This window comes from Oryx dammah, unplaced genomic scaffold (genome assembly GCF_014754425.2).
Source record: "Oryx dammah isolate SB20612 unplaced genomic scaffold, SCBI_Odam_1.1 HiC_scaffold_19, whole genome shotgun sequence".
Classification (NCBI taxonomy): domain Eukaryota; kingdom Metazoa; phylum Chordata; class Mammalia; order Artiodactyla; family Bovidae; genus Oryx; species Oryx dammah.
Genome location: NW_024070203.1, coordinates 45,881,605 through 45,896,213, shown reverse-complemented (window position 1 = coordinate 45,896,213; position 14,609 = coordinate 45,881,605). Strand labels below are relative to the sequence as shown.

General features: G+C 41.6%; 1 protein-coding gene across 5 annotated transcripts in view; it reads left to right on the top strand.

The window, feature by feature from the left end:
- The window catches only part of NCOA2 (nuclear receptor coactivator 2), a 283,927-nt gene that overhangs the window by 175,080 nt on the left and 94,238 nt on the right, over window positions 1-14,609 (top strand). For 4 of the 5 annotated variants that reach the window (XM_040261360.1, XM_040261357.1, XM_040261359.1 and 1 more), the window contains one exon: window positions 12,536-12,640. In XM_040261360.1, coding sequence (XP_040117294.1) covers window positions 12,555-12,640 — 86 coding nt within the window. In that variant the 5' untranslated portion in view covers window positions 12,536-12,554. Of the gene's footprint in view, window positions 1-11,928; window positions 12,641-14,609 lie in introns of those variants that run through there. The other variant, XM_040261358.1, reaches the window with a different exon arrangement.

Below are 14,609 nucleotides of genomic sequence, written 5' to 3'. Positions count from 1 at the left end.
TTAAGACCAACAGATAGTAATGAGTCCAAAAGGACCAAAAGCCTCCATCTTTCTCATTTAGAAGAACTTGGGGTGAATTTGGAAAATATAACAATTTGGTTGTAATTGAGCTTCAGTAATTACAGAATACTATTAGAGAATATCCTTTGGTAAAAGGAAAGAATTTATACTTTAAATTTCATTGCTAATACTTAATGGTAAAATTAGGTCCAATTTCTTATTTCATTCACTTTAGGCATTTTTCATACCTCTTACCAGAGAGTAGCTTGACTTCATTTTATGCCCAGTTTTCCTTAAAAAATAGCATGTAAACAGTTTGTATGTTTATGATTTGCATTCTGGAGAGCTGGTCATTTAAAAGAATCTGTTTTGCTTGTTGTTTTTTTTCCAGTGACACAGCCGGGTCTTCCTCCTCCCTCCTTTTTTCCTTTTGGTAAACTCATCAAAATCTGATATAATGAAAAAAAAATTTGGAAAAATACAAAAATTAAATTTTACCCATAGTTCTTCTTTAAACAGCTTAGCTGCTAATATTTTGGTGAAATTTCCTCTAAGTTTTTTCTATAAATTAGTTTTCTCTCTACCTGTAGTTCACCATCAACTTAGATTGTTTCATGAGCATTTCAGTTCAGTTCCGTTACTAAGTCTTACTGACTTTGTGCGACCCCTTGGACTGTAGCACACCAGGCCTCCCTGTCCATCACCAGCTCCCAGAGCCTGCTCAAACTCATATCCATTGAGTCAGTGATACCATCCAACCATCTCATTCTCTGTCATCTCCTTCTCCTCCTGCTGTCAGTCTTTCCCAGCATCAAGGTCTTTTCCAATGAATCAGCTCTTCACATCAGGTGACCAAAGTATTGATATTTCAGCTTCAGCATCAGTCCTTCTAATGTATATTCAGGACTGATTTTCTTTAGGATGGACTGGTTTGATCTCCTTGCAGTCCAAGGGACTCAAGAGTCTTCTCCAACACCACAGTTCAAAAGCATCAATTCTTTGGAGCTCAGCCTTCTTTATGGTCCAACTCTCCCATCAATACATGACTACTGGAAAAACCATAGCTTTGACTAGACAGACCTTTGTTAGCAAAGTAATGTTTCTGCTTTTTAATATGCTGCCTAAGTTGGTCTTTTCTTCCAAGGAACAACCATCTGTTAATTTCATGGCTGCAGTCATCGTCCACAGTGATTTACATGCTATTAAATTCAACATATAATAATGCATCTATTAAATAAGCCCTTGTACGTGCTCAGTTGCTCAGTCATGTCTGATTCTTTGCAACTCCATGGACTGTAGCCTGCCAGGCTCCTCTGTCCATGGAATTCTCCAGGCCAAGAATCCTGGAGTGAGTTGCCATGCCCTCCTCCAGGGGATCTTCCCAACCCAGGGACTGAACCCACGTCTCTTACATCTCCTGCATTGACAAGAGGTTTCTTTACTGCTAGCACCACCTGGGAAGCCAAAATAAGCCCTTACTAGGTGCCAGTCATTGTTCTATGCTCTTTACAGTCCATGCTTTCCACAAGCTTATAAAAGTATTATTATTCCTACAGTTTTAGAAGTGAAACTTAGGTCCAATGAGGTTTAATTAGTATAATTAACACAACTAATATGTGGTGTTCCAGGGAGTCCAAACCTGAGTTGACACCAGAGGATATACTCTTAGCCACTGCATTGTACAGCTTTACCTGAATTTTGTTTTAACAGTTGCATAATAAAGAAATTCTATGGCACCCCACTCCAGTACTCTTGCCTGGGAAATCCCATGGACGGAGTAGCCTCGTAGGCTACAGTCCATGGGGTCACTAAGAGTTGGACACGACTGAGTGACTTCACTTTCACTTTTCACTTTCACGCATTGGAGAAGGAAATGGCAACCCATTCCAGTTTCTTGCCTGGAGTATCCCAGGGACAGAGGAGCCTGGTGAGCTTCCGTCTATGGGGTCACACAGAGTCGGACACGACTGATGTGACTTAGCAGCAGCAGCAGCATTCTGGATCTTAGAGTTCTGTTAAGAAGGTGTCACCCTATTGAGAGAGAACTTTCCTGACCACCGAGGTAAAATGGTGCTCCTCAACCCCACCTACAGTATACTGTATCCTAACTCTTAGTTTTTTTAAATAGCTTTGTTCACCACTTCATATGGTAAATGTTTATTTGTTTCACTATTTCTCTTATGGACAAATACTTGGTCTCTTTTTTTGACTGCTGGTATCCACCAATACCTAGAACCATCAATGGACTGTAATACAAATTCAGTGAAACTTACTGAATGATTTCATGACCTCTGCCTTCAGGTTAGTGTTGCATAAATTCTGATTTTCATAATCAGGTTCCGTTGGGACTGATAGGCTGAAAGGACCATGTGATCTGTGTTTCCCTCTGTAAATCCCAAGAATGCTAGGCTCTAAATACCCCAGGCTGGTGGGCAAAACAGAACACCCCACACTTCTGCACTGCAGCGACATTGCATGCCTACTAAAAGGCCAACTTCTAGTCCAGACTGGTTTATGCTAGTTGTCCTTGTTATTGTAAGCACATAAATATTATGTAACTGATTAAGTGTTTGTGTGAAAAGATAACATATGTTTCTATAAAAACTAAAATACTTTGAAAAGACTCAGTCAGATGGATCAAAATTGCTCCCAAGTATGTATCTGCATTTGTAAAAGGCTGGCAAAAATAATGAAAGCTATACCTCATGAGCACTTATAAGAACTCTAAGTGTCTATGAGTTCTAATTATATTTTAAATAAACAGAAATTGAAAGTAGTAGACAGTGCCTTAATGATAGGTCTGATTTATGCAAGAAAGACAATATGAAACCCCAGTGGAGACTGATACTCAAATGTATTATGTTTAAAGTTGATATGAAATGATTTAAGTAGTAGGTATCATTTTCTCTAATTGCTCTTGATAACTGCCTTTTAAAATTAACCAATTAACACTGCTGATTCTGTAGGAAAAGAAGGCCTTTTCTATCTTGAATGAAACTGAGAATTCCTGGTATGCCAGAGAAAATTCCTAGCTGGTTTTATTATTTCAGTACTTCATAATGAATTCACTAATAACTAAGACTTCATTTTTCTTCAGGGTATAATTGCTTATGAGCCGACGCGAGATTTCTTTTCTACCCTAGAATGTGAGCTTTAACAGGACAAGGGCTCTTGCCTGTTTTGTTCCAGGCTCTATCTCCATGCCTACAACAGTGCCTGCTGCATTAATTATTTATTGAATGAACAGAAGAAAGAATCTACACATTTTTACAGTATTTTGCATCTCACAATGATACTGCTATATTTTTAGCCAAAAAAGGGTACTTTTAAATTACATTTTTAGCATTTATCAAATTCAATTAAAATATAATGCTTTCTATAGTTTACATAAGTCTGTCTCTCTCTTCAGTGAAAGTATTAAAGGATAGGAGCCTTGGTGCTCTTGTAGTGATTAAGAACTACAAAGCTGTTTGGATTCACAAATGAACTCTGAGAAACTTCTAATGATATGGCCTTGTCCAGCGTACTGTAGCTTGTTTATACCTCAGTTTCCTCATCTGTAAAATGGTGATAATCATAGTTACAGGAACTAAAGGTGTTACCTATGTATAAAGTGTTTAGAGAATACCTGCCAAGGTGATAAGCACTCAGTAAATGATAGCTGTTATAATTACACCCGAGTCTGACTCCTGACCTGTCCTTTATTATCTGTGTAACTTGAACAAATTACTTATGGAAACAGGTCAGAGAGGTTAGATAATCCATAAGAGATTAGTCTGTGTGTGTGTGTGTACTTGCACATACAGAAAGAACAAAATGGGTTTTTAAGTAAGAAAAGTGCTTAACTCTTTTAAGTACTCAATAAATGTTAGCCCCTCCCCCAAATAATAATAAAGCAATCAACATATTACACTGTGGGAGAATATTGTCATTTATTTAAAAATGTTTTACAACTGAATAATACTTTTTATGTGAGTAGAGGCTGTCTTGCTCTTAACCATTTCAGTAAGTTTTTCTCATAAATTAAGAAGGGTTTTTGGGTTTTTTTTTTTTAATCTCGAAGTCTAAAATGGGTTTCAGAGTAAAGAAAGAGAATTGAATTTTAATCTGGACAAGTTATGAAACTCAAAACACAAGTATTACATTGTGGTTCTTAGTCTGATGACTTCTTTCCAGAATACCAAGCCTTTGGTGAGAACTGGTTTTCCAAGTATTAAATATGGACTGAGTACACGGTGCTTGAAGTGCTTACATTATGCAAGGAATGAAGCTATTCCCTGGGTGTTTCCTCATCCGAGGCCTTGTTAAAACCCGGTCTTGCTATTCCTGGCTGTCTGTATTAGCACCGGCTGACATGGTTGGGTATAGGAGCAGCATTAAGGACCTTGTGTGTGTTAGTTGCACAGTTGTGTCTGGCTCTTTGCAACCCCATGGACTGTCCATGGAATTCTTCAGCAGTAATACTGGAGTGGGTTGCTATTTCAGGGGATCTTCCCAACCCAGGGACTGAATCCGGGTCTCCTGCGTTGCAAGCAGATTCTTTACCGTCTGCGCTACCAGCGATTAAGGACCTTAGCCTGTGAGAACTGAGAAAGTGGAAACTGTCCTATGCCACTATCGTCAGATGAGATCTCCCTCCCTCCCACACACACACACCTTAGAAAGCTCCCTCATCCTGACGCATTCTGCACTGAATTTTGCTAAGAAAAGACTTTCAGAGAGGATATTTTCCCCCTCTTTTGGAGAGATGGAAATGATGGAAATGTCACAGCAAAATATTTGTGTAACCAGCAAATACGAATTTAGCCACTTACTTGATTATTGCAGCCTGTGTTAAAAAGCTGCTGCCCCACATTTGCAGCCTAATGTGTTTCTCACCGTCTTCCCAACGGCATCTTGAAGTGTCTCTCAGCTAAAAAATTCATGAGGATTATTGGCTTTCAGTCAGAAAATGGAATATGTCTTCTAGTTACTGTCTAATATACCACTCTAAGGCCATTATACAGAAGTAAATGTAAGAGTGCAGCACACTGAGAAGGAAGGGACTTGTAGCTTGAACATTTGTTTATACACAGTTATTACTGTTCCCGTGGAGTAAGAAACAGCATGAGAAAAGGTAGGTGGCAAAGCCATTTAACTTGGAGAAGAGCTGTAGTGGTAGCCTGTGGTATTTTTTTGACTCCTATGTCCAACTGGAGACTGTTAGTGTTTTATCTTAATAATAATAGTATGTGTTTGGCTTATTGCAGTTAACTTTAAAAAGGGCAAGTGTAGAGTAAGTTGCTCAAAGGTAGTGAAGTTAAACTGAGAGTTTGTTTCCTATCAGATGCCCTTTCTTCTGGATTTATATGAAGGGAGTTTCCTAAAACTCAGCAACCTGACTGCTGTCACTCCATGAATTAACGTGCACTTTTGTGAGTCTCATTCTGTAAATACACACTGTAACGTATGGGGTAAACTAAAACTTTATTGTATGAAAAGCAAGAAACAAAATACTGTCGGGTAAAGATGAAGTTAAAACTATTCTTAAGACCAAGTAAAAAGCAACACTTTGGGGAAAATCATAGACCATTTTACTAACTAAAATTTAGTTTTGAAGTGTTGAATAGCATCTTCTGTCACTGTGTTAATGCATTACTTGTTTTGCCAATGGGAAGGGAAAGTTTGGTCTTCTCTGTCCTTTCATCCCTGCCTTCAGTAAATCTTCATAGTCCTGCTTCTGTTGTGTTTGTATGTGTTTGCTTCTTTGTCTGCTTGTTTGAAAGAACCAACAATATATCCTTTCATACAACCTATGTATGTACTGCGTGGAAAATTTGTTAACCCCTGCCAAGAGTTGGGGTCTTGCCAAAATATTGTTTGCTTTGGGTAATTTTGTTTAGTTGACACTGTGTAGAAAGTGATTTCTTCCCCTTCCCCTGTCTTCACTGCTGTATCATCTAACTGACGTCTAAGGATTGGCCCACTTGATTTTCTACCTTTCTCAAGCCTCTACATCCTTAAGGCACATTATGTATATTTAAACATTAGATGCTGTGTTTCTTTAAACTTCTTCAGAGTCTGACCCAGAAAATTCACTTTTATAAAACCCAAGACCCTCCTGGATCACAGTATACTCTGAGGGAAGAATTGTTTACAGTTTAGAATGAACAAATGTTCTTTACTTGTGATAGAGAAACAGTGCATACATCTAACTTTTGACATGGACTTCTGAGCTGTGGAGGGCCCTCCAAGATTATCGTCTCATGATGAATTCAATAGGATCGAAATGGAAAAGTGTTGAAGCGAACAGAAGTGTGTACACTTTTAGTATTACTTGAGTGTTTCTTTGTCTTACTAAGTTTATGAAGAATCAGACCACAGATGACACAACAGTGTCGCCTGCATCTTGTAAAGAGCATTTTAGAAGAGCCAGAAGGCCTTGGGAGGCATAGCAGCCTTTCTGGTCTCGTATCAAGAGCTGGGTGATTTATCAGCCAGCTCCTCCCCACGTAAGGTGTTGATAAGAAAAGTTGTTTCAACAGCGCTGTGTGTCCTTTCATTATAAATTTCATCTCCAAGTAGGAATTTCATAGCAGGCTAATGTTTTATAACTATTTCTTGAAAATGGCAATAGAGATCTGATGTTTGATCACTTATTATGTTTGGATTTCAGCAGTAGTATTATCCTTATTTATTTTTTAACTGAATTTGTTCAGCATGTAGTAAATCTGACAGTTTTACAGGCCCTGTTTGGAAGATGGCCAGTACTGATAAAAGATAAAATACACATTACCGTTTACATGAATTCTGGTTTTAACGGCATGAGGTGTTCACACCTGCTTTGTTACCTTATAAGTTTCATTGATGAATTTCATGCAAGAAGAGTGCTTTTTTTTAAGCTGTGTTGAGGGTTAACATATTATTTTGCTTTCATCATATTATGCAAAGCATTAAACTGACATTGTGTACTCACACACCCCTGCCCAAACTGTTGTTACTTTAAGAAAATCAAACATTGGTTCTTTGCTCTACTGTCTGGTTTGTACAGGCTGACATCAGAGGATGTAAGGGAAGATGTGCTATCAGTAACAGCAGGGCTATTGTTTTGCTCTAGATAGCAAGAATGGACAAACTGAAGCTTCTTTTCCAGTCTCGTCCTTTCACACATGCTCCCCCCACCCCCAGTATTTGGTAGAAACTGGCTTATTCTCAATGACTGTAATTTCCTATCAGATATGAGCCAGGAGTTTACTTGTGACATTTTCAGTTTTTATGATTTATACTGAACATTTCAGAATCCAGAAAAAAATGCTCAAGAACATTAATTTCATGTGAATGTTGAAAACATGTAGACCATTTAAGAAACTCTTAGTTTAAACCTGCTCACAAAATAAAATGTCTAAAGCTTCAGTGCTGCCCTTCTGTATTCTCCCATCTCCTTCCCTTTGTTCGAAATTAATATTTAACTTTGATCTACAAAATTTCATTAAAACTCATCTGTATATACAATTTATTTTCTAATAATTTTTCATTGTAGTATAGTTGATTTGAACAGTGTTAAGTTTCAGCTGCCCAGCAAAGTGAGTCAGTTATGCATATACATATAGCCACTCTTTTTTTAGATTCTTTTCCCATTTAGGTCATTACAGAGTATTGAGTATAGTTCCGTGTGCTATACAGTAGGTACTTATCCATTACCTGCTTTACATATAGTATTGTGTATATGTTGGTCCCTATTTCCCAATCTATGCCTGGCAGTTTGTTTCATTTTCAGTGATTTTTCTATGTGTGCATGCAGACTGGAGGGCTTCCCAGGCACTAGTGGTAAAGAACCCCCCTACCAGTGCAGGAGACATGAGAGATGAGGGTCGGGAAGATCCCCTGGAGGAGGGCATGGCAACCCACTCCAGTGTTCTTGCCTGGAGAATCCCATGGCAAGCTACAGTCCAAAGGGTCCCGCAGAGTGAGATATGACTGAAGCGACTGAGCACGCACGCAGGCATACTCAAAGCCATCCTGTCTGTCTTTGGTTTTTATCTGTTATTTGGGTGGCAACAAAAATAACTCATCTAGGCACGTGTGCACACACACTTGCACACCTGTGTTCTGTCATGAAGTACTAGCGCTTGCTGCCAGCTGAGGCTTGACAGGGCGGTTCAGAACATCAGTTAGAAAGGTTAGAGCCCTTTGGTTCTTCTCTGTGATGAGGGTCCCGTCATTGGTAGTTTCACCAGCTGAGGAGCAGGGTGTAAATCCGCGCGTCTGCTGTGGGGTTCCGTCCGCTTCTGGCCCTGTGGCAGGCAGGAGAGAGGCAAGCAGGAGCCGTCCGCTCCTGTCACCACCTCTCCGTGGCCCCCCCCCCCCCGGCCCCGCTCCAGTACTCAATTCACTCTTTTTTTTCCCATCTGAGAGTTTTTCCCCTGTAGATGAGGAGTGATTCAGTCGGGGCATCTCAGCCTGATTATTGTAGCTGGCAGAGTGCATCCGCCTGTCACCAACTTGGCCAGTGACTACACACACCCCTGTCCTTTTCCTTCCCTCTGGTGGTTTAAAGGTTGGCAGGCAATGTGTCCTGGACACACACAGCCCAGGGAAGTTGCACGAAAAAGACCACATATGGGGCAGACACAGAAAAACAAGAAATTTGAAAAGCTGAAATTTTTAGGTTTTGAAGAAATGTGCTGAAGTTGTTTAGTTGCTAAGTTGTGTCTGGCTTTTTGTGACCCCAAGGTCTGTAGCCCACCAGGCCTCTTTCCGTGGATTTCCCAGGCAAGAACACTAGAGTAGGTGGTCGTTCCCCTCTCCAGGTGATCTTCCTGACCCAGGGATCGACCCATCTCCTGCATTGGCAGGTGGATTCTTTACCATCTGAGCCTCCAGGGGAGCTGGGTTAAGGTGCCATCGCATAATAATGAAAGGGGAAAGTTGGCATTTAAATAACTTAAAGAGAAAATCAGTGATGTTTTAAAGCTACAAATAGAGTGGTTTGTGAGCCAGCCTTGGGTAGGTACCAGTGAACCAGTGAAGTTGCTCAGTCGTGTCCGACTCTTTGCAATCCCATGGACTGTAGCCTACCAGGCTCCTCCATCCATGGAATTTTCCATGCAAGAGTACTGGAGTGGGTTGCCATTTCCTTCTCTAGGGGATCTTCCTGACCCAGGGATCAAACTGAGGTCTCCCACATTGCAGGCAGATACTTTACCATTTGAGCTACCAGGGAAGCCCAGTGAAATATTAAACATGCGTGCACTCCAGGTCATTTCAGTCATGTTCTACTCTTTGCAACCCCAAGGACTGTAGCCCGCTAGGCTCCTCTGTCCATGGGATTCTCCAGGCAAGAATGCCGGAGTGGGTTGACACGCCCTCCTCCAGGTGATCTTCCCAGCCCAGGGAGAACTCGAGTCTCTTATGTCTCCTGCATTGGCAGGCAGGTTCTTTACAACTCGGCTCAAATGGTTTTATTGTACTTAGACCAGAACCCTGTGCTCCTGGCTTCACACCTCCTTCTGTCCAGTGCTTTGTTGAAATGCGTCAGTGCTGCCCCTTCGTGCAGAGTTACAATTATTTGACATCTTTTTGGGGAAAAGTAAAAGTAGATGATGCTGACACTAATGTTAAATCCCCAAACTGAGTATTACGACTTTTAAGTAAATCAGTCTCTTAATTTAGCGAAATGTTGAGAATCTTTCTGATCATTCCGATAGTATTACTATTAAATACTTTTTGGGGGGGGTGGCTTTTTTATCAACAAACTTATCACATATACCTTCTATATGGGGTATTTTGTTACAGATTGGGGATTCTATTTTGATGATAAAAATGTTTTTTGATTAATAGAAAGCTATTTCCAGAGTGGAAATCCCCTAGGTCGCTTGTTGAGAGCTCACTCAGATTGGATGAGTAATGGTTTGGAGTTGTTTTTTTTTAACATGCTTGTGAGGGAAGCCATGGGAATTGTGGTTCCAGGAGAAATACTGAAAGGGAATGTTTGGAAGGTGTCATCAGAGCTGGGTTCTGGTGTTTTTGCTTCCCCGTCTGTCCTTTTAAATATTGATTGATTTATTTTTATTTGGGGCTGTGCTTGGTCTTTGTTGCTGTGGATGGGCTTTCTCTAGCTGCAGCGTGCGGGCTTCTCATTGAGGTGGCTTCTCTTGCTACAGAGCACCAGCTCTCGGACAGGTAGGCTTCAGTAGTTGCTGCTGGTGGACCCACTGGTTGTAGTTCCCGGTCTCTAGAGTGCAGGCTCGATAGTTGTGGCACATGGGTCTAGTTGCCCCACAGATGTGGGGTCTTCTCAGATCAGGGATCGAACTGGTGTCCCCTGCATTGCAAGGTGGATTCTTAACCACTGGACCACGAGGGAAGCCCCCGATCTTTTATACCTCCTGCGATGCCCTAGCAACTGCCACACCTGCTCACAGCCCAGCTCAGACCCTGCTTCCTCCCCTCCAGCAGAGTGTCTCACAGTACAAAGGACACCTGCTTCTCTTTAGTGGAGCTTTCCCTATATAAATCTCCTACATAAATTTCTCTCCTCTCCCATCTTCTTCTCGAGAGACACATCCCTCCTCATGTCCCTCACACGCCAAGCCTGAGTCACAGCAGCGGGCAGGCAGTCTTTGAAGGAATGAATGAATGATATTTAGGGCAGGGGTAGGGACTGGAGCATGGGAGCCAGGCAGTCCAGATCGTGCTGCTTCTCACACCTGACCTGTGACCCGTGATTGGAGGAAGAACAGCTACTTTGATGCGGCACTCACTTACCGTAGCTTTGTAGTGAAGAGTAGAATGTAAACCTGTGTGTCAGCCCCACTTCCACCCTTTGCTGGGCCACTCCATGGCCCTGTGCTATGGATGATAATGATTATCCCCATTTCACAGAAAAGGTAATCGAGGCACGAGAAGTAACTTCTTAAGGTCCCATAACTAACATGGTGAAACTTGGGTATAGTTCCTGCCTCTGCTCTCCAGCTTCTCATAGTCTGTTTTTGCTGATTAAATTATATCTGGCAATTGCTTGGTGCAGAATAAATGCTAAATGAACAATAACTAAATGCAGATTATACTTATCAGCCCAAACCTCTGAGTGCACCACAGGGCCTTGACACTTAGTTATGTCACTCCCAGCAACAGGAACCTCCCATACTAGCTTCCAGAATTGTCCCCTCCTGATGCAGCCTGTAGAATAGAATATAATTGGTGCCACCTCCCTCAACTGATCCAGTGTCTGTTGGTTCTCCTTACATGTGATTCCTCAAAAAAAAAAAAAAAAATATATATATATATAAAATTCCCCTCCCCTCTTGGATCAGAGTTGAGGCCAGAAGACATGAGAGTGCTGGCTGGAGCACCCAGATCCTAGCCTGGGCAAGCCGGGCAGTTGATGGGTGTGTGACGGTGCTCTCACCCTCGGGCCTGCCTGGCCCTCCTAGCCCACCTGCCTCCTTGTCCTTGCTCTCAGTGGACCTGTCACTCTTCCAGCATCATCTGTAAGCCTCTGACCTCCCAACTCGCCCTTCCCTCTGATTTTTCCAGGCTAGATAGGATGAGAAGGCACTGCAGGAAGTGAAGGAGGGCGAAGGTGGTTTTCAAAGCCTGGGGGACAAAAGGCAGAAGGAAGTGGCATAAAATTGGAACTCAAGGAGAGATTGCTAAATGCTGACTTAAACTTTTGGGGCTGCAGTTTTTTCTCTGCTGAGCAGTTATTAAACACCTTGAGTAACAACCATCTTCCATTTCCTCAAAATCTTTGCCAGTCCTTTTGCATAGTTCTTTAGAAACGTAAATCTCTGTCGCTCTTGTTATTTGCAGATATAAATGTTATTTTGATGGTGTTCGTGATGACCCATGTGAACACACTGATTCTCTTACTATATATCCTTTTATTTTCTTAGGGAAAGGGATTCAGCAAGTGGGCCAATAAGTGGCCTCCCCCACTAAGGTCAATAATGTTCCTGATCTTTTGAGTGCATCTTAAGACCTTCGGTGATAGCAGCTAGAATCAGGGAAGGAGGTAGAGTCTGAGTGGCAGGATGTGAGAAGAAGTCACTACTGAGGGAGGGAGCCACTGGGAGAGGAGAGCCTGGTGTGGGGCGGGGGAGATCCTGTTTGAGGGACATTGCTCGCCAGGACAGGGGTGTCAGAGCAACCTGGTCAGATTTGGAAGCACAGCTTTGTGGCGAGGCACTGCCTCTTCCCGGGGCTGTTTGTCACGAGTGAGTGATTGCAGTACAGATGTAACGTTGGCCAACCCCAAACAGAGACTGGGAGGAGCCCCTGACAGCACCTGTAGTTCTCACGTGGGGCACCATTCCTCCTGAAACTGGAGGCTGGCAGCAGAAACACCAGGATAGCAGATTGTAGTTCAGGTGCTGTTGACATACAGCTCCTGTTGCAAGAGTGGGCCCACTGAGGTAGGCTTGTTTGTTTTCTAATTGTTCACCTTGACATTTGTTTAACTTAAGCAGGGTTACTAAAAAAAAAAAAAAAGGCTTCTCATTAGGAATTGACCATCGACTCTGCTCACTTGCTTTCTCTCTGTTTTCTGTTTCAGTTGCTGATATGTGTTCAAGATGAGTGGGATGGGAGAAAACACCCCTGACCCATCCAGGGCAGAGACACGGAAGCGCAAGGAATGTCCTGACCAGCTCGGACCCAGGTGAGACTCTCACCACGCACACCTGAGCCTCGGATTTGAAGTTTTATCGTATCTGTTTCACACTTGATTCACATCCTCTCTTTGGTTTTTCTCCTTAACTGTCAAGCCTTTGGATGCATATTATTTAACTTGTATTTTAGATATGCTGATCAGTTGCAGATTTTATTCTTACAAGTAGAGGCAAGCTCCATACTTCCTCTAGGTTCCCTCTGACTCTTAAAACCTGTTTATTCTACATAATCTTGAATTCACATTTTTACTCCTTGTTGCTTTTAGAATGTCAAAAAGACAAGAGATCCATAGTAAAAAGTTTTGCTGCTAAGAAGTATCAGCTTTTATTTTTTCTTCCTTTCCTCTTTCTTTCCTTCTAAGAGCAAGAAATGAAATGTTAAATCCTGTTGCTTTTGAGTTGATTACAAAGACTGAGGCTCTTCGGTGAATAAAACAAATAATTTTTTAAAACAAGTTTCATGTTATATATGATGGGTGGAAGTATGGGTTGTTATGACCTCTATATGGGGTAATTTGGCAGTATCTGTTAAAATTATAAATGCATATCCTCTCTAAATTAGCAGTTCCATTTCTAGGAATTTTCCAATGATATAGGTTGACACATGCAAAATGACTTATGTATGAGGTTGCTCACTGCAACACAGTTCATAAACACAAAAGATTAGGAAAACCCTAAACATTTGTAGGGAGCTATGTAAATAGCTGTGACACATCCACACACAATATAGCTCTGAAAAAGAGTGAGGACACTATGGGTTGATATTTAGCAATTTCTTAAGAATATTGTTACAGAGGAAAAGCAAGGTTCAGAAAATGTGTATGGTGTCCTACCATTTCTATAGAAAAAGAAAATAAGAATCTGTATGGTTTTAGGGTAATTAGACACAAGAATTGTTACCTGTTGGGGGGAATGAGGACTAGGAAACAGGTAGAAGAGAGACGTCACTCTTGATGATTTAAATCATGTAAATGCTTTTAACATTTAAACAGCCACTTGTATTTCAATGGCCAATAGCAAGACTGGGTGAGGAATACTAGGGAAGAGCACTGGGAGCAGGAGAAAGAGCAAAAAGCCTTTTCCCCATCTAGTTGCCAGATTGAATGGCCACTGACCACACTACAGCCCCAGACCCCAGCTCCTGTGTGCACCCTCTGGGTTCAGTGGTCCTCCCTGGCCAGCCTCAGCCTGTCTGTCAAACTGCCTTCACAGCCCATGGTCCTGGCCAAGGAGGCGGGTGGTAAATAGAGCCTCTTCTCTTCCAGTGTTCTGCTGGTTCTGGGGGTGTGCACGGCTTCCACCACCCCTGCTCCCCCTTCTCACACGTGTGTCATTTAGTTGGTATCTTTGGGGGCTGGGGTGATGGAGAGAGGTGGAAGGGGTAGAAGGATCCAGAATTGGAATTTGGCTCTTTAGTGCATGGCAGCCGTTGCCTTCCTTTTTCCAGACTTAAGAAAGTAGAAGCCAGGAGTGAAAATGAGACTTTGCAAAACCCAGTTCTGGTCACTGAGTGATCTTGGACAAATCATGCAGTCACTATAAAATAGAGAAACTGTGTTCTGTCTTAGGTTTATTAGTTCATGAAAATAATGCTAATATGTAAATGCAAGCATATGACTGTCTGTTATAAATTACAAAGTTTTACAAATTGGTATTACATACAAATAATTATATATTAAGAACATAGCAAGCTGCTACTCTGAATAGTGTACTTTTCTTATTTATTATATTGTTTGAATGTCATCCAGTGGACTCTGCGCTGTATTTGAGAAGAAAAAATGACACCCTGTAATTATCAAAGGGAACTTCTAAGTTTGCTCTTTCATCAAATTCAGATGAGAAGATCTTGCCAGTTTTTATTTTTCCCTCCCTTCCATTAATGTTTTAAAACTCAAGTTGAATTTGGACCGTTTGTTTACTTTTTGCATGTCATTCAGCTGAACAGTTAACAGAGACCCT